The sequence below is a fragment of the Agelaius phoeniceus genome, chromosome 37 (assembly GCF_051311805.1).
Source record: "Agelaius phoeniceus isolate bAgePho1 chromosome 37, bAgePho1.hap1, whole genome shotgun sequence".
NCBI lineage: Eukaryota > Metazoa > Chordata > Aves > Passeriformes > Icteridae > Agelaius > Agelaius phoeniceus.
This window is the reverse complement of record NC_135302.1, coordinates 214,301-238,794: the sequence shown is the minus strand read 5'-3', so window position 1 is coordinate 238,794 and position 24,494 is coordinate 214,301. Positions and strand designations below refer to the sequence as shown.

At 54.0% G+C, this 24,494-nt stretch overlaps 3 protein-coding genes across 3 annotated transcripts in view; 2 read left to right on the top strand and 1 right to left on the bottom strand.

Moving 5' to 3' along the window:
* SUPT16H (SPT16 homolog, facilitates chromatin remodeling subunit) overlaps nt 1–3,131 on the top strand; it is a 51,024-nt gene extending 47,893 nt beyond the window's left edge. The window contains 1 exon segment of the mRNA XM_077193219.1: nt 3,118–3,131. Coding sequence (XP_077049334.1) covers nt 3,118–3,131 — 14 coding nt within the window.
* Nucleotides 531–15,181, top strand: LOC129134469 (heterogeneous nuclear ribonucleoproteins C1/C2-like). Its single transcript, XM_077193214.1, is given in 11 exon segments — nt 531–627; nt 3,118–3,144; nt 3,768–3,899; nt 5,471–5,738; nt 8,932–9,014; nt 9,016–9,047; nt 10,696–10,743; nt 10,888–11,045; nt 12,678–12,779; nt 13,817–13,971; nt 14,860–15,181. Coding segments are annotated over 8 exon segments (903 nt in total). The 5' UTR covers nt 531–627; nt 3,118–3,144; nt 3,768–3,899; nt 5,471–5,497; the 3' UTR covers nt 14,944–15,181.
* Nucleotides 15,182–16,535: 1,354 nt separating this feature from the next.
* Nucleotides 16,536–22,420, bottom strand: TTC5 (tetratricopeptide repeat domain 5). The gene is made up of 10 exons (XM_054654129.2): nt 22,265–22,420; nt 20,735–20,897; nt 20,443–20,657; nt 19,789–19,978; nt 19,035–19,126; nt 18,615–18,671; nt 18,322–18,468; nt 18,020–18,207; nt 17,474–17,618; nt 16,536–16,752 (listed from the first exon to the last, which is right to left on the bottom strand). Exons 1-10 carry the CDS (start codon nt 22,349–22,351, stop codon nt 16,597–16,599), a joined length of 1,440 nt encoding a protein of 479 aa, XP_054510104.2. The 5' UTR covers nt 22,352–22,420; the 3' UTR covers nt 16,536–16,596.
* Between the last annotated feature and the right edge of the window lie 2,074 nt (nt 22,421–24,494).

Sequence of the window (24,494 nt, the reverse complement as noted above, 5' to 3'; positions counted from 1 at the left end):
AACTCAAACCAATTAAAATCACCCCAAACCGCTTTAAATCACCTCAGGCCACTTTAGTTTGCCTCAAACCACTTTAATTTACCACAAACCATTTTAATTTAACCCAAACCAGTTTAAAAGGCCTCAAACCAGCGCGGATCGGGACCGGGGCCGGCCCCGCCTCCTCCGCCTGACTGACAGTGCCGCTGCCCAATCCCTGCCCAGCGTCGCTGCCTCTCCTCCAATCACAGCTCGCGTTGAGGCTCCTCGCCCCTTGAGCGAATCGCGTTTGCGCGCGCATGCGCACAACTCGCCGCGCGTCCCGGGGCGGGCGCTCCGTTGGGGGGGTCGATTGCAATTGGTGGAGACGTAAAAATGGCGGCGATCTCACCCAATCAGCGGGGCGCGCCGTGTGATTGACACCACCCCCGAGCCACTCGCCGCCTCTCCTCCCCCTCCCGCGCAGCGGCGCCCCGCACGCTCCCATTCGTTTACGCATTGATTGACGTGCTAGACAGCGAATCAGCGCGCGGAGCGGGGCGGCGGGGGGCGGGCCGGGCGCCTCTCGCGGCGCTGAGGGCGGCGCGGGCGCCATTTTGCGCTCAGCCCCCGGAGGAAGCGGCGGCGGCGGCGGCGGTGCCCGGAGCGGTGAGGGGGCAGCGGGGGCGGCTCCGGGCGGGTCCCGCCGGGGCTCCGGGGGGTTCTCGAAGGTTCGGGGGGGCTCCCCCGGGCGGGCTGTGAGGGGAGATGGCAAAGGGGGGGAGGGGCGGAGACGGCGGCGGCGCGTGAGGGAGCGAGGCGGGAAAAGGGGGGGGGGCGGGGGGGGGCGGCCCCCTCAGAGCCGTGAGGGCAGGGGCGGGGCCAGAGCGGCGGTGGGCGGGGCCTGATCTGTTTAAAAGCTCATTTAAAAGCTCATTGAGCTAATAAGCCCGGCGGAGAGTGTTAATTAACCCATTCGGGGCCGTAATTAACGCCGCCGGGGGTGTGGTTTGGCTCGAGAGGCGGAGCGTCGCTAAGGGGGCGTGGTTTGCTCATTAGCGCGGTAATTAATTGGCTCCGGGTTTGATTAACGCATCTTGGGGGCGGGGTTGACCCCGCAGGGGGGCGCGGCTTAGCCCCGATTAACCTCTGAGGTTAATTAGGCCCTTGAGCCTTGTTAATTACATCGGTGCCTTTTATATGCATAAATATCCCCTCGGGGGGCGTGGCTAATCGCTACGGGGATAATTAACGCAATTAAGAATTAATAAACTCGTGAGGGGCGGGGTTCACAGCGAGGGGCGGGGCCTGTTCCGCTGTGGGCGTGGCCAGCCCGCGTTTTGGGGCATTGAAAACTTTAATTAAACTCATCAAAGGCTTAATTAGCACCCCTGGGGGCTGGTACCTCTGCGCTTTGCATCCAAATCCCCAAATTTCTCCTTTTCCAGCAGATTTTGGGACTCCCGACCCCTTCCGCTTTAAACTTTTTTAAATCCCTGGCGTTTTTTCTCCTTTTCCCCCCAATTTTGGGAGCCCAAAACCAGAATTTTCCTCGTTTTTTCGGGCTAAATCCCCAAATCCTTCGAACTCCAGGAGGTCCCGTTCTATTTTAAACTTGTTTGGGGTGATTTAAACTGGTTTGGGGTGATTTAAACTGGTTTTGGCAATTTAAACTGCTCTGGCCCAGTTAAACTGGTGTGGCCCCAACTCCAAGTGGTTTTTGCCCATTTTTCCCACCTTTCTCCAATTTTTCCCAATTTCTCCTGATTTTTCTCAACCCTTTTCCAGTTTTTCCCCCATTTTTGCTCCATTTTTCCAATATTTTATCCAATTTTTCCCAGTTTCCTCTCATTTTGCCTGATTACCCCATAATTTCGCTCAATTTTTCCCAAATTTGCCCTAATCTCCTCTCATTTTTCCCGATCTCTCCCTGTTTTCTAAATTTCTCCATTTTTCCAAATCTTTCCACATTTTATCCCAATTTCTCGATTTCCCCATTTTAATCCCAATTTCCCCTGATTTTTCCCCAATTTTTCCCAATTTCCCCCCATTTTCCAAATTTTCTCCCAATTTTTCCCCATTTTTCCAAATTTCCTGAATGTTTTCCCAATTTCCCCATATTTCCTCCCATGTTTTCCAAATTTTCCCCATTTTTCCAATTTCCCCCACATTTTCCTCATTTTCCCCATTTTTTTTCCAATTTCCCCCCATTTTTGCCCCATTTCCCTCATACTTTTCCCATTTTCTCCCAATTTTTCCCAATTTCCCCCCATTTTTGCTGTTTTCTCTCAATTTTTCCCAATTTCCCCCATTTTTGCCCCATTTCCCTCGCACTTTTCCCGTTTTCTCCCAATTTTTCCCAATTTCCCCCATTTTTGCCCCATTTCCCTCGTACTTTTCCCGTTTTCTCTCAATTTTTCCCAATTTCCCCCATTTTTGCCCCGTTTCCCTCGCATTTTTCCCATTTTCTCCCAATTTTTCCCAATTTCCCCATTTTTGCCCCATTTCCCTCGCATTTTTCCCGTTTTCTGTCAATTTTTCCCAATTTCCCCCGTTTTTGCCCCAGTTTTTCCCATTTTCCCACGGACAGAGCAGGTTCCTGTGGGTTCCCCCCAGTTTTGGGGACAAACTCCCCAAATTTGCCCAATTCCCCCCAATTTTTCTTTCCCCCAACCCCGTTTCTCCCAGTCCCAAAATCCCCGTTTTTCACCCCAACCGCTCCCCCCACCCCACCCCACGAGGGGGCGTGGTCAGGGCTCGGTGGGCGTGGCCTGTGCGCAGCGTGGGCGGGGCCTGGGCACGGGGGTGGGGGGAGGGGTCTCTCAACCTTCTCTCCTTCCGCAGGTGCGCCCGGACCGGCCCCTCCCCCTCCCTTTAGCCCCTCCCCCTCCCTTAGCCCCTCCCACCCCTTCCCCCTCCCCCGGTGCCGTTTTGGGCTGAATCCGCCCGATTTTGGAGGTTTTTATTTAAAGAAAAAAAGGGGGAAAAAGTGAGAAAACGCTGAACTGGAATCCAAGCGAAACTCGGGGGTTTTGTCGCGGTGGGGGCGGGGCGCAGCTGGGGGCGGGGCGGAGGAGGGGGAGGGGCGGCCCCTCCCCCCTCTGGCCCCTCCCCCCGCCCCCCCAATTTGCATTTTTTTTGTCTCTTTTTTGTCCACAGCGCGATTTTTTTGAGCCGGCGGCGACCGTAAGTTCCACAAGTTTTCGTTTTTTTTCCTGATTATTGTCGGTTTTTTTATCATTATTATTATTATTATTATTATTATTATTATTATTATTATTATTGGTGGTTTTTTTTTTTTTTTTTAATTATTTTTACTGCTCCCCCCCTTTTCTCCCCCCTTTGCTCCTCCTCCTCCCGGATAAATTATTCATGCGGGTTTTGCCCCTCCCCCTCGGCCCCTAAGCCACGCCCATCGCGCCCCTCCCCCCCACCCTGCCCACGGCCCCTCCCCCCATCGCCCGAAACTGCCCCGGAAAGGCCAAAAATGCCCCAAAAGCGGCCCTGCAATGGTCTAGGACGGCCCCAGAATGGCCCAAAATGGCCCAAAATGGCCCCAAAACCAAGCGGGGGGCGGGGCCTGGCCCCTCCCCCACCTCTCCCCCCTCGCTGCATTTTCAGGGGAAAAATTCAGGAAAATTTTTAAATTTTTTTTTTTTTTTAATTTTTTATTTTTCTAATTGTTTTTTTTATTTTTTAATTGTTTTTTTTCCCAGATTTTTTTATTTTTAATTTTTTTTTTTTAATTTTTTATTTTTAATTTTTTTTTTTTTTTTTTTTTTTTTTCTCCTGGGGCTTCTTTGGCTCAGCTCCTCCCCCTCTCGCTAAGCCCCGCCCCCTGTCCCGTTTTGGCCACGCCCCCTCCGTCCCTTTGCCCCGCCCCCTTCGCCGCCGCCGACCCACGGACGCCCCTCCCCCCCACCGGAGCCCCTCCCCCCACGGTAAGAGGCGGAGCTTCCTTCATATGCAAATTAGCCCGAAGGCAGGCCGACCAATCAGGGGCTGGGACCCCTCATTACGCATTCAGAGCTAATTAAGGACGTTAATTGGGCATTGTCAGCAGTCGTTCGGCTTTGCAGTGTTAATTGGCAGGATTAATGCTAATAATTATTAATTAATTAACTTTTAATTATGCTAATTGCCATACTTAATGCAAGCGTTTAATTAGCATATATAATTTGTTAACAAAGGTCAAAGGGCAGCATCAACAGCAGCGCTAATTAGCGCTGCTGAACATCTTAAACTTTATGCTAATTAACCCTTATTAATCAGACGGGGTACTTTGAGTTTTATGTTAATTAATTCCTAATAATTGGGAGGGTAATTAGTCAACGTTCATTAGCAATAATCTGCGAGGTTGGAGCTAATTAGCATTAATTGGGGAGAGGCTGCAGCCAACTGGCTCGTCGTTAATTATGCTAATTACCCTGCCTGATGCTAATGAGGGCCGGCCAATTACCAGAATTAATGAGGGGCGGGGCTAACGATGGGAGCCGGTAATGGGGGTGGCTGCGAGGTGCTGCTGATGCTAATGAGATGCTAATGAGCTGTTAATGAGATGCTAATGAAGGGGAGAAGGAGCCCCAGGGGTTCCAGGTGATTTTGGGGCTTTCTGGGCATTTTCAGTTCCTGCTTTGGGTGGATTTCGGGGCTTTTTGGGTCTTTTTGCCTGGTTCCACTTGAATTTGGCATTTTGGGGCATTTTCAGTTATTTTTGGGTGGCTCCAGGAGGATTTTGGCTTTTTGGACATTTTTAGTGGTTTTGGGTGGTTCCAGCTGGATTTTGGAGGTTTTTGGACATTTTTGGGGGTTTTTTTGGGGTGGTTCCAGGTGCTTTTTGTGTTTTTTAGAGGTTTTTATTTTTTGGGTGCTTCCACATTGGTTTTGCTGATTTTTAGACGTTTTTTGTTATTTTTCAAGTGCTTTCAGCTTATTATTTTTTAATAATTTTTTGGGGTGTTTCCAGGTGATTCTTTTTAATTTTTTTGGGGTGGTTCCAGGTGATTTTTTTAAATTTTTAAATTTTTTTGAGGTGGTCCCAGGTGATTTTTTGTGGGTTTTTTTGGGTGATCCCAGGTGATCTTTTAATTTTTTTTGGGATGTTTCAGGGTGATTTTTTAAATTTTTTTTGGGTGTTTCCGGGTGATTTTTTAAAATTTTTTTGGGGTGTCTCAGGTGATTTTTTGTGGGTTTTTTTTGGGGTGTTTCCAGGTGATTTTTTTAATTTTTTTTGGGTGTTTCCGGGTGATTTTTTAAAATTTTTTTGGGGTGTTTCCAGGTGATTTTTTGTTATTTTTTGGGGTGGTTCCAGGTGATTTTTTTTTAATTTTTTTGGCGTGTTTCCAGGTGATTTTTTAAATTTTTTAGGGGTGTTTCCAGGTGATTTTTTGTTATTTTTGGAGTTATTCCAGGTTGGGTTTTTGTGATTTTTGCAGCTTTATTTTTATCATTTCTTGGTCGGCCCCACTTGTCCCCACCCCACCCACTAACCCCCGCCCTCCCCTCCCCGCAGGCCCCGCCCCTTTCCCCGCCCACCGCCATGGCCAGCAACGTGACCAACAAGACGGACCCTCGCTCGCTCAACTCGCGCGTCTTCATCGGCAACCTCAACACGCTGGTGGTGAAGAAGAGCGACGTGGAGGCCATCTTCTCCAAGTACGGCAAGATCGTCGGCTGCTCCGTGCACAAGGGCTTCGCCTTCGTGCAGTACGTCAACGAGCGCAACGCCCGCGCCGCCGTGGCCGGGGAGGACGGGCGCATGATCGCCGGCCAGGTGCTAGGTCAGTCACGGTCACCCGGGCCCTGGTGGTTGGTCTGAGTAAAGTTCTGGGACGTGTTATGGAGTCTCTGAGAAGAGGGCAGGAGGATCCCCATCTCAGGTTTGACCAGTGATGGTCAGGGAGGTGGTCAGCGAGGTGGCCGTGGTCACTCTGAGTGAGGTTCTGTGAGGTGTTATGGAGTCTCCGAGGGTGGGACAGGAGGATCCTGATGTTATATTTGACCAGTGATGGTCAGGGAGGTGGTCAGCGAGGTGGCCCTGGTCACTTATGGTCAGTTATGGTCACTAAACAAGGTTCTGGGAGGTGTTATGGAGTCTCTGAGAAGAGGGCAGGAGGATCCTGGTGTTGTATTTGACCAGTGATGGTCATGGAGGTGGTCAGCGAGGTGGCCATGGTCACTCATGGTCATCCTGGGCCCTTGTGGTTGGTCTAAGTGAGGTTCTGGGAGGTGTTATGGAGTCTCTGAGAAGAGGGCAGGAGGAGCCCCATCTCAGGTTTGACCAGTGATGGTCATGGAGGTGGTCAGCGAGGTGGCCCTGGTCACTCATGGTCATCCTGAGTGAGGTTCTGGAGGTGTTATGGAGTCTCTGAGGCTGGAACGGGAGGATTCTCACACTTGGATGGACCAGTGATGGTCATGGAGGTGGTCAGCGAGGTGGCCATGGTCACTCATGGTCAGTTATGGTCACTAAACAAGGTTCTGGGACGTGTTATGGAGTCTCTGAGGCTGGAACAGGAGTATCCTGGTGTTGTATTTGACCAGTGATGGTCATGGAGGTGGTCAGCGAGGTGGCCATGGTCACTCATGGTCAGTTATGGTCACTAAACAAGGTTCTGTGAGGTGTTATGGAGTCTCTGGGTGTGGGACAGGAGGATCCTCACACTTGCTTGGACCAGTGATGGTCATGGAGGTGGTCAGCGAGGTGGCCGGTCACTCGTGCTCAGCTGTGGATGCTCGTGGTCATTTTGGGTGGTTTTCGGCTCAATTTTGGTGGTTTTTGGACGTGTTTGTGTCTCCAGGTGGTCAGGGAGGTGACCGTGGTCACTCCTGGTCACTCATGGATGCCCGTGGTCATTTTGGGGTGGTTTTGGTGCTTTTTGGAGCTGTTGTTGGCTCAGGTGGTCAGGGAGGTGACCGTGGTCACTCCTGGTCACTTGTGGATGCCCGTGGTCATTTTGGGGTGGTTTTGGTGCTTTTTGGAGCCACTTTGGACTCTGGGTCAGTCTGGGGTCACTGGTCAGTTCTGGTGGTCACTGATGGTCATTGTGGGGTCACTGATGGTCATTGTGGGGTCACTGATGGTCATTCCTGGGGTCACTTTGGGTCAGCTTTTGGTCAATTTGTGGTCACTTTTGGGGCCACTTTGGACTCTGGGTCAGTCTGGGGTCACTGGTCAGTTCTGGTGGTCAGTTCTGGCCATTGTGGGGTCACTGATGGTCATTCCTGGGGTCAGTTTTGGGGTCACTTTGGGGTCAGCTTTTGGTCACTTTGTGCCCATTTTGGGGTCACTTTGTGGTCACTTTGGGGTCAGTTCTGGGGTCACTCTGTGGTCACTTCGTGGTCATTTTTGGGGTCACTTTGGGGCCAGTTTTTTGGTCATTTTGGGGTCAGTTTTTGGGTCACTCTGTGGTGACTTTGGGGTCACTTTGTGGTCAGTTTTGGGGTCATTTTGGGGTCTTTTTTGGGGTCGGTTTTGGGTCTTTTTTGGGGTCAGTTTTGGGGTCACTTTGGGGTCTTTCCTGGGGTCACTTTTTGGTCACTTTGGGGTCAGTTTTCGGTCATTTTGGGCTCATTTTGAGCCATTTTTGGGTCTTTTTTCCCCATTCCTTGGACCCTCCTGGGGTGAACCCCTCCCCAAACTGGCCCCAAACTGCCCCAAACCTCTTAAAACTGCCCCAAACCCACCTGAACTGCCCCAAATCAGCCCAAAATGACCCAAATCACCCCAAATTGGCCCAAAATGACCCAAATCAGCCCAAACCACCCCAAACTGCCCAAATCAGCCCAAACTGACCCAATCCCCCCTCAGACATCAACCTGGTGGCCGAGCCGAAGGTGAACCAGGGCAAGGCGGGCGTGAAACCCAAACTGCCCCAAATCTCTCCAAACTGCCCCAAACCACCCCAAAATGACCCAAACTGCCCCAAAATGACCCAAATTTGCCCAAATCCCCTCAGACATCAACCTGGCGGCTGAGCCGAAGGTGAACCGGGGCAAGGCGGGCGTGAAACCCAAACTGCCCCAATTGCCCCAAACCCCCCTGAACTGCCCCAAACCACCCCAAATCAGCCCAAAATGACCCAAATTTGCCCAAAATGCCCCAAATCAGCCCAAAATGACCCAGTCTCCCCGCAGACATCAACCTGGCGGCCGAGCCGAAGGTGAACCGGGCAAGGCGGGCGTGAAACCCAAACTGCCCCAATTGCCCCAAACCACCCCAAACCAACCCAAAATGACCCAAAATGACCCAAATCAGCCCAAATCACCCCAAAATGACCCAAATTTGCCCAAATCCCCTCAGACATCAACCTGGCAGCCGAGCCGAAGGTGAACCAGGGCAAGGCGGGCGTGAAACCCAAACTGCCCAATTTACCCGAAACCGCCCCAAACCCCCCTGAACTGCCCCAAATCGATCCAAAATGACCCAAATCACCCCAAAATGACCCAAATTTGCCCAAAATGCCCCAAATCAGCCCAAACTGACCCAATCCCCCCACAGACATCAACCTGGCGGCCGAGCCGAAGGTGAACCGGGGCAAGGCGGGGGTGAAACCCAAACTGCCCCTATTGCCCCAAACCACCCCAAACTGCCCCAAACCACCCCAAACTGCCCCAAATCACCCCAAAATGACCCAAACTGCCCAAAATGACCCAAATCACCCCAAAATGACCCAAACTGACCCAATCTCCCCTCAGACATCAACCTGGCGGCCGAGCCGAAGGTAAACCGGGGCAAGGCGGGCGTGAAACCCAAACTGCCCAATTTACCCGAAACCGCCCCAAACCCCCTTGAACTGCCCCAAACCACCCCAAAATGACCCAAACTGCCCCAAAATGACCCAGATTTGCCCAAATCCCCTCAGACATCAACCTGGCGGCCGAGCCGAAGGTGAACCGGGGCAAGGCGGGTGTGAAACCCAAACTGCCCCAAATCACCCCAAAATGACCCAAACTGCCCCAAATTCCCCTCAGACATCAACCTGGCGGCCGAGCCGAAGGTGAACCGGGGCAAGGCGGGCGTGAAGCGCTCGGCGGCCGAGATGTACGGGTCAGTACCCGCCCCCCCCGTCACCGTCCCCCCTCGTCAGGTGGGGACCCTGGGGGCGGCGCTTTCGGGGCCAATCGCGGCCGTTTCGGGAAAATCCGGGCAAATCCGGGCAAATCTGGGGTTTTGGGGGGGTTCTGAGGGGGCTTTGGGGGGCTCTGAAGGGAAATTGGGGGATTTGGGGTGTCCCAGATCCCCAAAATCTTTTTTTGGGAATCCCAGGGGGTTTTTGGGGGGATTTTGGTGATTCTGTGGGGTTTGGGGTGTTCCAGTTCCCCAAAATCTTTTTTTGGAATCCCAGGGAGTGTTTTGGGGGGAATTTGGGTTTTTTTGGGACATTCTGAGGGGTTTGGGGTGTCCCAGATCCCCAAAATCTGTTTTTAGGAATGCCAGGGATTTTTTGGGGGGAATTTTGGTTTTTTGGAGGGATTCCGGAGGGTTGGGGGTGTCCCAGATCCCCAAAATCTTTTTTTGGGAATCCCAGGGGGTTTTTGGGGGGAATTTGGGGATTCTGAGGGGTTTGGGGTGTCTCAGATCCCCAGAATCTGGTTTTGGGAACGCCAGGGAGGGTTTTGGGGGGAATTTGGGGATTCTGGGAGGGTTTGGGGTGTCCAAGGGGTTTTTGAGGGGTTTTTGTTTATTCTGCGAGGGTTTTGGGGTTTCCTAAGGTTTTTTTGTCGATCCCAGAGTTTTTTGGGGGGGTTTTGGGGTGTCCCAGGTGTTTTGGGGTGTCCCAGGGGATATTTGAGAATCTCAAGGGGGATTTGGGGGATTCTGGAGGGTATTTGGGGTGTCCCAGGGGCATTTTGGCAATCCCAGGGTAATTTTTTGGGGGGATATTTGGGGTGTCCCAGGGGCATTTTTTGGGGAGGGTTTTGGGGTGTCCCAGGGCGTTTTTGGGGGATTTTGGCAATCCCAGTGTCATTTTTGGGGAGGTTTTTGGGGGGGTATTTGGGGTGTCCCAGGGGCATTTTTTGGGGAGGGGTTTTTGGGGTGTCCCAGGGGGTTTTCGGTGGGTATTTGGAGTGTCCCAGGGTATTCCATGGGGAGGGGTTTTTGGGGTGTCCCAGGGGCATTTTGGCAATCCCAGGGTAATTTTTTGGGGAGGGTTTTTGGGGTGTCCCAGGGCATTTTTTTGGGAGGGATTTTGGGGTGTCCCAGGGCTTTTTTGAGGGATATTTGGGGTGTCCCAGGGTAATTTTTGGGGGGCATTTTGGCAATCCCAGGGTAATTTTTGGGGAGGTATTTGGGGTGTCCCAGGGGGGATATTTGGGGTTTCCCAGGGTAATTTTTGGGGAGGGGTTTTGGGGTGTCCCAGGGGGGTTTTGGGGGGTATTTGGGGTGTCCCAGGGGGGTTTTGGGGGATATTTGGGGTGTCCCAGGGGTTTTTTTGGGGAGGGTATTTGGGGGTGTCCCAGGGGGGATATTTGGGGTGTCCCAGGGTATTTTCTGGGGAGGGGTTTTGGGGTGTCCCAGGGGGGTTTTCGGAGATATTTGGGGTGTCCCAGGGGCATTTTTGGGGAGGGGTTTTGGGGTGTCCAGGGGCATTTTTGGGGAGGGTTTTTGGGGTGTCCCAGGGGGGTTCTGGGGGATATTTGGGGTGTCCCAGGGGCATTTTTGGGGAAGGGCTTTCCCTTTCCACATTTGTTTTGTCTGGATCTGACTTCCCTCACCCCCCCCACCCCCCCCAGGTCATCGTTTGACCTGGACTACGACTTCCAGCGGGATTACTATGACCGGTACCAGTATAAACCAGTTCAGAGCGGGTTAGGGACCCTACACCCCCCATCCCCTCCTCCTCCCCTCTCCCCGTGCCCCCCGTGCCCCCCGCGCCCCCCGTGCCCGGCGCCGGCGCGGCTGACGCGGTGCCCGCCCCCCCCCAGGATGTACAGCTACCCCGCCCGCGTGCCGCCGCCGCCGCCCATCGCCCGCGCCGTGGTGCCCTCCAAGCGCCAGCGCGTCTCGGGAAACACCTCCCGGCGGGGCAAGAGCTTCAACAGCAAATCGGGACAGAGGGGATCCTCCTCAAAGTCTGGGAAACGTAAGGGATTGGGCAGGGAAAGGGGCGGGGCAAAGGGGAAACACCTCCCGGCGGGGCAAGAGCTTCAACAGCAAATCCGGGCAGAGGGGATCCTCCTCAAAGTCCGGGAAACGTAAGGGAAAGGGGCGGGGAAAGGGGCGGGGCTAAGGGGGAAAGGGGCGGGGCTAATGGGGAAACACCTCCCGGCGGGGCAAGAGCTTCAACAGCAAATCCGGGCAGAGGGGATCCTCCTCAAAGTCCGGGAAACGTAAGGGAATGGGCGGGGAAAGGGGCGGGGCTAAGGGGAAAGGGGCGGGGCAAAGGGGGAAACACCTCCCGGCGGGGCAAGAGCTTCAACAGCAAATCCGGGCAGAGGGGATCCTCCTCAAAGTCCGGGAAACGTAAGGGATTGGTCAGGAAACGGGAAAGGGGCGGGGCTAATGGGGAAACACCTCCCGGCGGGGCAAGAGCTTCAACAGCAAATCCGGGCAGAGGGGATCCTCCTCAAAGTCCGGGAAACGTAAGGGAAAGGGGCGGGGCTAAGGGGAAAGGGGCGGGGCTAATGGGGAAACACCTCCCAGCGGGGCAAGAGCTTCAACAGCAAATCCGGGCAGAGGGGATCCTCCTCAAAGTCCAGGAAACGTAAGCAGGGTTGGGAGGAATAATTCAATATGGCCGCCCTTGAGAGTTGTCCAGTATGGCAGCGTGAAACTCAATATGGCTGCCTCTGGGAGTTATTCAATATGGCCGCCCTTGGGAGTTGTCCAATATGGCTGCTGCCATCAATAATCCAATATGGCTGCCCTTGGGAATCATCCAATATGGCCACTGCAATCAATAATCCAACATGGCTGCCCTTGGGAGTTATCCAATATGGCCGCCCTTGGGAATCATCCAATATGGACACTGCCATCAATAATCCAATATGGCTGCTGCCATCAATAATCCAATATGGCTGCTGGGAGTGACCCAATATGGTTGCTGCCATGAAAAATCCAATATGGCCGCTGCCATGAATAATCCAATATGGCCGCTGCCATCAATAATCCAATATGGCGCCCTTGGGAGCCATCCAATATGGCCGCTGCCATGAGTAATCCAATATGGCGGAACACAATCCAACATGGCGGCTCCCATAGCTCAACCCAACATGGCTCAATCCAAGATGGCCGCCCCCATGTCCTAATCCAAGATGGCTGCCCCAATCCAAGATGGCCGCTTCTGAGGGGATTTTTGGGGTGAATTCCAGTGAAATAGGAGGAGCTGGGGCAGGTCCCATAATGGCGATTTCTGACCACGTTTTTGGGGTGAATTCCGGTGAAATCTGAGGGGATTTTTGGGGTGAATTCTGGTGAAAAGGCAGATCCCAAAATGGCCGTTTCTGAGGGGATTTTTGGGGTGAATTCCAGTGAAAAGGGACAACGGCTGTCCCAGTCCAAAATGGCCATTTCTGACCGCGTTTTTGGGGTGAATTTGCAGTAAAATCTGAGGGGATTTTTGGGGTAAATTCCGGTGAAAGGGGACAACGGCTGTCCCAGTCCAAAACGGCGTTTTCTGACCGCGTTTTTGGGGTGAATTTTCAATGAAAAGGGACGATGGCTGTCCCAGTCCCAAAATGGCCACTTCTGACACAATTTTTGGGGTGAATTCCAGTGAAAGGGGACGACCTGCAGAGCATCAAGAAGGAGCTGGGGCAGATCAAGGCCAAGGTGGACGCGCTCCTGGAGAGCCTCGAGCGGCTGGAGCGGGAGCAGAGTGAGCACAACCCGAATTTGGGGGAAAAAACCCCAAAATCTGGGAGATGGGAGCCCCAACATCTGGGGGGATGGAAAACCCCAAAATTCGGGCTGGGCGGGAACCCCAAAACCCCCGAAATTTTCCTTAAACCCCCATTTTTGCCCCCCAACTCCCATTTTTCCCCCAATTTTCCCTAAACCCCATTTTCCCCCCAAATCCCCATTTCTACCCCGTTTTCCCCCCAAACCCCCATTTTTTCCCCATTTTTCCCCAATTTCCCCCCACTTTTTCCAAAACCTTTTTCCCCCCCAAACCCCATTTTCCCCCATTTTTTCCAAACCCCTGTGTTTTCTCCAAACCCCATTTTTCCCAAATCCCTGTGTTTTCTCCCCATTTTTCCCCTATTTCCCCATTTTCCCCAATCTCCCCATTTCCCCCCATTTTCCCCATTTTCTCCCCAATTTCCCCATTTTCCCCAAACCCCCATTTTCTCCCCGTTTTCCCCAATTCCCCCATTTTCCCCCGAACCCCATTTTCCCCCATTTTCCTCCCAAACCCCATTTCTCCCCATTTTCCCCAAACCCCCCCCATTTTCCCCAATCTCCCCAAACCCCATTTTCCCCAAACCCCCCCCATTTTCCCCAATCTCCCCAAACCCCAATTTTCTCCCCATTTTTCCCCATTTTCCCCAAACCCCAATTTTCTCCCCATTTTCCCCCCCAAACCCCATTTTCTCCCCATTTTCCCCAATTTCCCCATTCTGTTCCCAATCCCCCCATTTTCCCCAAACCCCAATTTTCCCCCCAATGTTCCCCAATTTCCTCATTTTCCCCAAATCCCCAAATTTCCCCATTTTCCCCAATCCCCCGTTTTCCCCCCAAACCCCCATTTCCCCCCATTTTCCCCCCATTTTCCCCAATTTCTTCATTTTCCCCAAACCCCAATTTTCCCCCATTTTCCCCAAACCCCAATTTTCCCCCCAATTTTCCCCAATTTCCTCATTTTCCCCAAACCCCCAATTTTCCCCAATTTCCCCGTTTTTCCCCCCGACGCAGAGGCCAAGAGCGACAAGGCCGAGGAGGAGCAGGGCGGCTCCGGCTCCAAGAAGGACGAGGCCGGCGGGGCCAAGGCCGAGGGCGGCCACGAGGACTCGGCCGAGGAGGGCGACCTGCTGGACGATGATGAGGGCGAGGAACGGGGGGACGAGCAGGTAAAACCATTATAAACCAGTATAGACCAGTATAGACTCTCTAGGGACCCCCCCTGTCCCAGCCCCATCAGCCCCCAGTATAAACCAGTACAGAGCAAGGGCCCCCCTGTCCCTGCTGGACGATGATGAGGGTGAGGAACGGGGGGATGAACAGGTGAGAGACCAGTACAAACCAGTATAGACCAGTATAAACCAGTATAGAGCCAGTATAGAGCCTTTAGGGACCCCCCTGTCCCTGCTGGACGATGACGAGGGCGAGGAACGGGGGGATGAACAGGTGAGAGACCAGTATAGACCAGTATAAACCAGTATAGAGCCTCTAGGGCCCCCCCTGTCCCTGCTGGACGATGATGAGGGCGAGGAACGGGGGGATGAACAGGTGAGAGACCAGTACAGACCAGTATAAACCAGTATGGACCAGTATAGACCAGTATGGCCCTTTAGGGACCCCCCTGTCCCTGCTGGACGATGATGAGGGCGAGGAACGGGGGGACGAGCAGGTGAGACACCAGTATAAACCAGTATGGACCAGTATAAACCAGTATGGACCAGTATAGACCAGTGTAGACCAGTATAGACCAGTACAGATCACCCAGGGACCCTCCCAGTCACCGCCCTGTCCCAGATCATCAATCCCAGTATAGACCAGTATGGAACAGGTACCCCCAAATCCCCTCCCAGTACAAACCAGTGACCCCAAATCCCCTCCCATTCCCTCCCAGTACAAACCAGTAACCCCAAATCCCCTCCCAGTACAAACCAGTGACCCCAAATCCCCTCCCATTCCCCTCCCAGTACAAACCACTGACCCCCAGTGGGGTTATGGGGGTGGAGCCAGGTTTGAGGCCCCTCCCCCCTGACCCCGCCCCTTTTTTGCCCCCCTCCCAGCTGGAGTCGCTCAAGGGGGACGAGAAGGAGGCCGAGGAGGGCGAGGACGACCGGGACAGCGCCAACGGCGAGGACGAGCCCTGAGCCCCGCCCCCCGCCCGGCCCCGCCCCCTTGCCCAGCCCCGCCCCTGCCGTGCTCGTGCTGTCGTGGCCCCGCCCCTTTTGCCCCCCCACGCCGCCCTCCGTAGTTCTGGCCCCGCCCCCTTTTATCCTGTGGCCCCCGCCCCCCACCCTACCTCACACGGCCCCGCCCCCCTCAAGCCCCGCCCCCCTCGGTTAATTTTGATACCTCGAGATGACGATTAAAGGACGGATGTTTGTAGGCGTGGCTTGGTCTTTGGGGGAGGGGAAAGGGGCGGGGCATGGCCAGAGGGGTTGGACACACCCACACAAGATGGCGGCCTCATCCACCAGCCCAAGATGGAGGCTCTGATGTGCTGCGATGCAAGATGGCTGCCCCCACACAACAATCCAATATGGCGGCCCTTATATGCCATAATCCAAGATGGCTGCCCCCACACACCAATCCAATATGGCGGCCCTAATATGCCATAATCCAAGATGGCTGCCCCCACACACCAATCCAATATGGCGGCCCTAATATGCCATAATCCAAGATGGCTGCCCCCACACACCAATCCAATATGGCGGCCCTTATATGCCATAATCCAAGATGGCTGCCCCCACACACCAATCCAATATGGCGGCCCTTATATGCCATAATCCAAGATGGCTGCCCTTGTGCCCCACCCAATATGGCGGCTCTTGTCCACCAATTCAGATGGCCGCCCCTATGTGACAAAATCCAATATGGCTGCTCATAAACACCAATCCAAGTTGGCCACGTCCATGTAAAACAATCCAAGATGGCCGCCCCATGTGACACAATCCAAGATGGCCGCCCCCGTTCCACACCAAAGATGGCCGCCCCATGTGACACAATCCAAGATGGCCACCCCATACCCTTCCCAAGATGGCTCCCACCAATCAGAGATGGCCACACCCATGTGATGCAATCCAAGATGGCTGCCCCCGTGCCACACCCAAGATGGCCACCCCTATGTGACACAATCCAAGATGGCTGCCCCGGGCCACACCCAAGATGGCCGCCCCATGTGACACAATCCAAGATGGCTGCCCCTGTGCCCCACCCAAGATGGCTGCCCCTATGTGACACAATCCAAGATGGCTGCCCCGTGCCACACCCAAGATGGCCACCCCATGTGACACAATCCAAGATGGCTGCCCCCGTTCCACACCCAAGATGGCCGCCCCATGTGACACAATCCAAGATGGCCACCCCATACCCTTCCCAAGATGGCTCCCACCAATCAGAGATGGCCACACCCATGTGATGCAATCCAAGATGGCTGCCCCCGTGCCACACCCAAGATGGCTGCCCCATGTGACACAATCCAAGATGGCTGCCCCCATGACACACCCAAGATGGCCGCCCCATGTGACACAACCCAAGATGGCCGCCCCCGTGCCACACCCAAGATGGCCGCCCCCGTGCCACACCCAAGATGGCCACCCCTATGTGACACAATCCAAGATGGCCGCCCTCATACACCAACCCAATATGGCTCCCACCAATCCAAGATGGCCGCCCCCACTGACACAATCCAAGATGGCCGCCCCTGTGCCCCTCCCACACAGAAAACACCACACACAAATTTCCCAAATTTCTCATTTATTGCCCCAAAACCCCCATTGGACGATGCCGGGTGGGCGTGGTCAGCACCGGGCAGGGGGCGTGGCCTGCTCCTCCGGCATCGCGCTGGGATTGGTCAGTGCCAGGTGGGGCGGGGCCAGGGCGTGGCCTGGGGGGCGTTTCCCGTTCACCACCAGCGAGAGGGGGGAGGGGACGCGGAGAGAAACGAAGGAGAACGTCTGGAAAGGGGGGAGGGACCAGTAAGGACCAGTATAAACCAGTAAGGACCAGTATAAACCAGTAAGGACCAGTATAAACCAGTACGGACCAGTATAAACCAGTATAAACCAGTATGGACCGGTAGAAACAGAAAAAAACTTTAAAAAATCCAATTTTTTGCCCATTTTGCAGCCATAAATTCCCCAAAAACCCTCCCAGTTCATCCCAATTCCCAGTATAAACCAGTATGGCCCAGTTTGGACCAATTTGGGTGGAAAAAAACAGAAAAAATGCAAAAAAAAGGTAAAAACCAGTATAAGCCAGTAAAAACCAGTATGGACCAGTTTGGGTGGAAAAAAAACAGAAAAAATGTGAAGAAAATGGTAAAACCCAGTATAAACCAATATGGACCAGTATGGACCAGTTTGGTGTAAAAAAAACCAGAAAAAATGTGAAAAAAATGGTAAAATCCAGTAAAAACCAGTATGGACCAGTTTGGGTGGAAAAAAACAGAAAAAATGTGAAAAAAAGGTAAAATCCAGTATAAACCAGTATGGACCAGTATGGACCAGTTTGGGTGGAAAAAAAAAAACAGGAAAAACCAGAAAAAAAGAGGAAAAATGGTAAAAAACAATAAAGACCAGTATGGACCAGTATAAACCGGTCCAAACCATTCCAAACCAGTACAAACCAGTATAAACCAGTATAAACCTGTCCAAACCAGTACAAACCAGTACAAACCTGTCCCTGGTGCTGGTGCAGGTGCTGATTCAGCACAGGCTCGGCCACGCCCACCGCGTCCCCCACGGCCACGCCCCAGTTGGGGGCGGAGTTATAAACGGTGATGGCGGCCACGGCCCCGCCCCCGTCCTGGAGACCAATCGTGCTGTGACGTCACAAGGGGGAGGAGTCAGTTAAAAAACCACGCCCCCTATTGCAGCCCAGTTCATCCCAGTATAAACCAGTGACCCCCAATCCCCTCCCAGTCCCTCCCAGTATAAACCGGTGACCCCCAAACCCTTCCCAGTCCCTCCCAGTTCAAACCAGTGACCCCCAAACCCCTCCCAGTTCATCCCAGTACAAACCAGTGACCCCAAATCCCCTCCCAGTTCCCTCCCAGTCCCTCCCAGTACAAACCAGTAACCCCCAAGCCCCTCCCAGTTCCCTCCCAGTACAAACCAGTAACCCCCAAGCCCCTCCCAGTTCCCTCCCAGTACAAACCAGTGACCCCCAGTTCCCTCCCAGTTCCCTCCCAGTCCCCTCCCAGTCCAAACCAGTGTCACTCACTAGGGCACGCCCCCGGGCGGGGTCAGGCTGAACAGGGCCCGCCCCAGCACCACCCTGTGGGGGTTGGGCCCCGGTCGCAGCCCCGCGATGGGGGAGGGGCGCGGGCCCCCGGCCCCGCCCAGCGGGCCCAGCAGGGGGAGGGGCACCGGCCCGGCCACGCCCCTGCGGCGCTTCCCGCGCAGCTTCCCCTGGGGGCGGAGCTTTGTTAGGGACACGCCCGCTGCTGGCCACGCCTCCCCCAGTTCATCCCAGTCCCTCCCAGTCCCTCCCAGTCCCTCCCAGTTTATCCCAGTCCCCCCTACCCGAGTCTCCAGCAGCCGGCACAGGTCCCCCAGGTAGCCAATCAGCTGCTGGTGACGTCGCCGAGGCTCCTCCCACTGAGGGGCGAGGTCGGAGGCGCGGCTGAGCCCCTCCAGCGCCCCCTGGAACCGCTCCAGGTACTGCAGCAGCTGCGGAAGGGTTAAACTGGTTTGTACTGGTTTGTACTGGTTTGTACTGGGAGGGGATTGTAGCTCCAGCCCCGCCTCCTTGTACCCCGCCCCTTTAGGCCCCTCCTCCTTTAGGCCCCGCCCCCTCTAGGCCCCGCCCCTCTCACCGTGGCGCGGTTCAGGTGCAGGTCGGGGTTGGCGGCGGCCGCGGGGTCCACGCGCTCCTGGAAAAGTGGGCGGGGCTCCAGTTAGACCGCACCCATTGTCAGACCACGCCCCCTGTGCGGCCCCGCCCCTTTCTCAGCACCTGTGCATAGGCCATGGGTGCAGCCCCACCCACCAGGTTTAGCCCCACCCCTGGGTTAGCCACGCCCCCGGGCTAGAACATGGCCCCATGGTTAGGCCCCGCCCCTTCACCCCCTATTAATGTAGTAATTACTTATTATTACAATTATTTATGATCATTATTAAAATGAGTTTTTATTATTATTAGGCCATGGAGGGTATTCCCAGCCTAGCCCCACCCCTGTTTAACCACACCCCCATTAGCCACGCCCCCCTAGGTACAGGCCCCGCCCCTTTCTCACCGCCTGGGCGTAGGCCGCGAGCGCGCGCCGGGCGCTGCCGGGGCTCTGCCCCCCCGCGAAGAACAGGGACACGTGGGCGTTACCCAGGACGTCTGAAACAGGTATAACACACCTGAGCACACCTGAGCACACCTGAGCACACGTAACACACACCTGAGATACACCTGGGCACACCTGAGCACACCTGAGCACAGGTAACTCACACCTGGGCTCAGGTAACTGACCTGGGCACACCTGAGCACACCTGAGATACACCTGGGGCACCCGGGATACTCCTGAGATAAACCTGGGCAATGGTAACTCACACCTGGGGGCACCTGAGTACACCTGGAGATACCTGAGGTACACCTGGGCACACCTGAGGGCACCTTAAACACACCTGGGCACACCTGGGCACAGGTAACACACACCTAAACCATGCTTGGGCACACTTGGGATACACCTGGGGATACCTAAACCACACCTGGGCACACCTGAGCACACCTGGACACACCTGGGCACACCTTAAACACACCTGGGCACACCTGAGGGCACCTTAAACACACCTGAGGTACACCTGGGACATCTGAGGACAGCTAAACCACACCTGGATACACCTGGGCACACCTGGGCACAGGTAACACACACCTAAACCACACCTGGGCACACCTGAGTCCCTCCCACACCTGTTTAACCCTTTCCAGGTCACACCTGGGCACACCTGAGCCCCACCCAGCCCCGTTTAACCCTTTACCTGCCCCCCAGGTGTACTCACACCATGATTGGCCGTCCCTCGGGTCACACCTGACGGCCGCCTCCGCCTGGGCCAGGCTCTCGCGCAAGGCCCCGCCCCCCGGGCCCGGCCCCGCCCCTCCGGAGCCTGGCCCCTCCCCCCGCGGGCCTGGCCCCGCCCCCTGGGCGCGCAGGGCCATGGAGAGGAGGCGCCGGGCCTCGGGGTCCTCCCCCTGGGGGAAAGGGGCGGGGTCAGGGGCGGGGCCAAGGGAGAGTGCCTTACGCCCTCTTTCGGCCACGCCCCCTGCCAGACAGGGGAACCAAAAACCACCCAAAAATACTCCCAAAATCACCCAAAAACCCACCCCCAAAATCCACACAAAAACCGCAAAATATAACAAAAACCAACCCAAAAACCATTTAAAAACCACCCAAAAGAACACCTAAAATCCCCCCAAATGTCCCAGAAACCACCCAGGGACCCCAAAAACCTCCAAAACCGCCCAAGATCACCCAAAAACCCCCCAAGAAGTCCCCAAACCCCCTCCCAAAAAAGCCACCTGAAAACCACCCTAAACCACCCCAAAACCCGCCCCAAAACCACCCAAAAAATAAAAAAAAATTCCCCAAAATCCCGCCAAAACCCCTCCAGGCCCCGCCCCCTCCCCTTGGCCCCTCCCCCTGGCCCCGCCCCCACCTGCTGCAGGGCCCCCCCGAAGGCCTCGCGGGCCCCCCTGAGGTCCCCCCGCCGCCATCTTTGCTCCCCCAGCTGCCTCCAGGCCACGCCCAGGGCGGGGTCCAGCTTCAGGGCGTGGCCGAGCGCCAGCTCCGCCCTGGCCCCGCCCACCTCGGGGGCCACGCCCAGCGCGCGCGCGCGCAGCACCAGTGCTCGGCCACGCCCCTCGGGGGATACTGTGGAGAAGGGGGTGGGGTTAGGGGCGGGGCGTGAACGGCCACGCCCCCCAGTCGCGCCCATGCCACGCCCCCACCGTGGATCTGCTCCATCAGCTTCAGGGTCCGCTCCATCTCCGCCACCAGCGGGTCCTGGGCGGGGTCGGGGGCGTGGCCATGGGTGGGGTCGTGGGTGGGGTCGTGGGCGGGGTCACGGGAGGGCAGTGAGTCCCGGAAGTGGTAGAGGTCTGTCACCAGGGCCTGGGGAGGGACAAGGGGCGGGACTTGGGTTAAAAATGAACCAAAATCAACCCGAAATTAGCTGAGAAATGACCCAAAATCAGCTCAGAAATGACCCCAAATCAACCAAAAATCAGCTCAAAAATTACCCAAAATCACCTTCAAAAATGACCCAGAATCAACCCAAAATCAGCTCAAAAATGACCCCAAATCAACCAAAAATCAGCTCAAAAATGACCCAAAATCACCTTCAAAAATTACCCAGAATCACCTTCAAAAATGACCCAGCATCAACCCAAAATCAGCTCAAAAATGACCCCAAATCAACCAAAAATCAGGTCAAAAATTACCCAAAATCACCTTCAAAAATGACCCAGAATCAACCCAAAATCAGCTCAAAAATGACCGAAAATCAACTGGAAATAGAACCCAAAATCAGCTCCAAAATAAGCTGAAATTACTGCAAAATATAACACAAAATCGACCCAAAAATTACTCAAAATCTAACCAAAATATAACCCAAATGGCCCCAAAAACAACCCCAAATCAGCCCCAACATAACCCCAAAATAACCCAAAACCAACCCAAAATAAACCACAAAATAACCCGAAAAATCATCCAAATTCAGCACAAAATCAGCTCAAAAATTATCCAAAATCAGCTCAAAAAATACCCTAAACCATGCCAAAATTTAAGCCAAAACCAGCTCCAAAATAACCTGAAATTACCCCAAATTATAACGCGAAAATGCCCCAAGAATAACCTAAAATCACCTCCAAAATAACCTGAAATTACCCCGAAATATAACCCAAAATCAACACCAAAATAACCCAAAATCAGCACAAAACATAACCCAAAATTACCCCTAATTTCAATCCAAAATCACCTCAAAAATAACACAAAATCAACTCAAAATCACCTCAAATCACCTCAGAAGTAATACCCAAATAATTACCTGAAAATAACCCAAAATCAGCCCAAAAAACCCCCAGATTCAAACCTAAAATCACTCAAAATCACACCCGAAAACTGCTCAAAATCACTTTAAAAAATAAGCCCCAAAATCAATCCAAAATCAACTGAAAATAACCCAAAATAACGCAAGACATCCACAAAAAAATCCCCAAAACATCCCAAATACTCCCAAATCCCCCCAAACGTCGCAGCCGCCCCCGAGGGGTTTCTGAGGTGATTTTTGCGGGAATTTTGAGCCAGTTTGGGACAATTTCCCCTCACGAATCCTTTTCCCCCCCCTCACCCCTCAGAGCCCCCCGGGGCCCCTCAGGGCTCCCCTCGCCCCCCCCGGGGGTCCCTCCCCTCCCCTCCCTCCCCTCCCTCCCCGGTACCCCTCGCCCCTCCCCCTGCCGGGGGTCCCTCCCCTCCCGCACCTCGAGCCGTTTCAGCGCCTCCTCATCGCCGCCATCTCCCCCGCCGCCGTCCGGGGCCGCCGCCGACTCCTCCTCGGGCGCCGCCATGACAGCGGCGCCACGCCCACTTCCGGCTTCTTCCTCCTTCTTTTTGCGGCCAGACGCGCTCCCATTGGCTGCGGCGCAGCCACTTCCGGCCTCTTCCTCCCGCCTTATTGGGCTTGCCGCACTCCCATTGGCTGCTGGCGCGGGCAGTTCCGGCCCCTTTCACCTAGCCGCGCTCCCATTGGCTGCCGCCTCACGCTTTAAGTGGCGGCCGGCTCCGCCCAAGTCGGGGGACGCCCCTTCTCCTTATTAAGATTCGGCCACGCCTCGTCATTGCCATTTAAAGACAAACCTCGCCCCTAAAGGCGGAACATTTCCTTTTAAGGTAAGACCCCGCCCCTCCGTCTTCCCGCCGCGCTTTGGCCCCGCCCCCTCGCGGCTCCCTCACGGTTGGAATCGGCACAAAAGTTTGCGTTTTTATTAAAAAAAATTTAAATAATTTTTAAATTTCATCTTTTAACTGCCAACAAACTCAGTAAATTCCACGGTGAAGCAGGATTTATTCCAGCGTTTGATAAAATAAACACATAAATTAAAGAATTATATAATTTATATAAACACATAAATTAAACACATTAATAACATCAAAACACCCGGAAAATAAAAACCGGAAAAATCGAATTTAAAGAGTTTAAAGTCCAGAACCTCGCTTAAAAAGGTGGAACTGAGGAAAGCGAAAACTAAAAATAGAAAATAAAGGGATAAAATCGGATATCTTGGTGTTTTCTCGGCGGGGACAGGTAATAATGGGCGAAAAAGGCAAAAAAAAAAATTAAAATCGATAAAAAGCAATAATCAGGAGGTAATCCTCGTGCAGAAGGTTTTATAGTTTTTTATTTTAATGCGTTTTATGCTTGGGTAATATTAAAAGAGAGGGAGAACACGTAGTGGGGGGGCAAATCCTGAGGGTGCAAATCTGAGGCAAAAGCGCCTCAAATCGGGCAAAAACCTTCCAGAAACTCCTTTAAAAAATCGAACTGCTAATTTAAAATGCAAAAAGAGTTCCTTGAAGGGGAAATTATTTTTAAAAATGCAAATTAATTGTTTAAAACTGTACTTTTATAGCGCCGAGATCATCGGGGAGCGGTTTCCGGGGAGCGACTCATTCCTGAGGGGAAAAATTATCCCAACAAGCGTAAAAAGCTAAAAAATTCCACCGAAATGCACAAATCAATGAAAAATCGTTAAATCGGCCTTAAAAATAGGTAATAAAGTACAAGAAATTGGGTCTGCAGGGGAGGATGGGAGGACACGTGGTGGCGGGGGAAAAACGTGAGAGGAAACTAATTGTGAACATTCCGTTAAGCAAAAAAAACTTAAAAAAACGCCTAAAATCTTAACAAAAACCTCACAAAATCACCAAAAATAAAAGTAATAAAAAAAAAAACAAACAAAAGAAGAAAAAAACAAAAATGGAAAGTTATACAGCGGAGATCCTCCAGAATGCGCTTCCCGCCGGCGGCTCCGCCTGAGGGGAGAGAAGCGGAGTCAGAGCGGGACGGAACTGGGACCGCCGGATTACAATTAATCCCTTCCAAATTAATCCCTCCCCAATTAATTAATCCCTAGCAGCCCCCCGGAGCGTTTGTGCGGCCCCCCAAATGCCGGCGGAGCCCCGGAGCGTTCCCTGCTCTGCCCCGCCGGGTGAAGAAGGAGCCGCCGCTGCTCTGCGACGCCGCTAAAACCCCGAGCGCCCGCGGCTGGCGGCGACGGGGGGAACGCGGGTCGGGATCGCGATCGTGCGCCATGTCGCGATAGGAACACGCACATAGACAGACAGACAGACAGACAGAGCTCCATTCCCTCACAGCCGCCATTTTTCCACTCATTCCTTACCCTTGCGCTCCCCTCGCCGGCCCCTCACGGACTGAGCCGCTCCCGCCTTCGCCCCCCGGGCCCCTCAGCAAAGCCGCGCCCCCTCGCGCTCCCATTGGCCGGTGGCTTGCCCCTATCCAATCCGATTGGCCACTAGGCAGGAGAGGGCTGAGGTTACGCAACTGACGCATGATTGATGGAAGGGCGTGGTTTGCGCCTATTGATTGACAAGTAGGGTATTATTAGAACACAACGCAAGGGGCGTGGCCTGCGGCTCTTGATTGACAGATTAGGCAGTCATGTAAGCCAATGTAAAGGGCGTGCCTTTTAG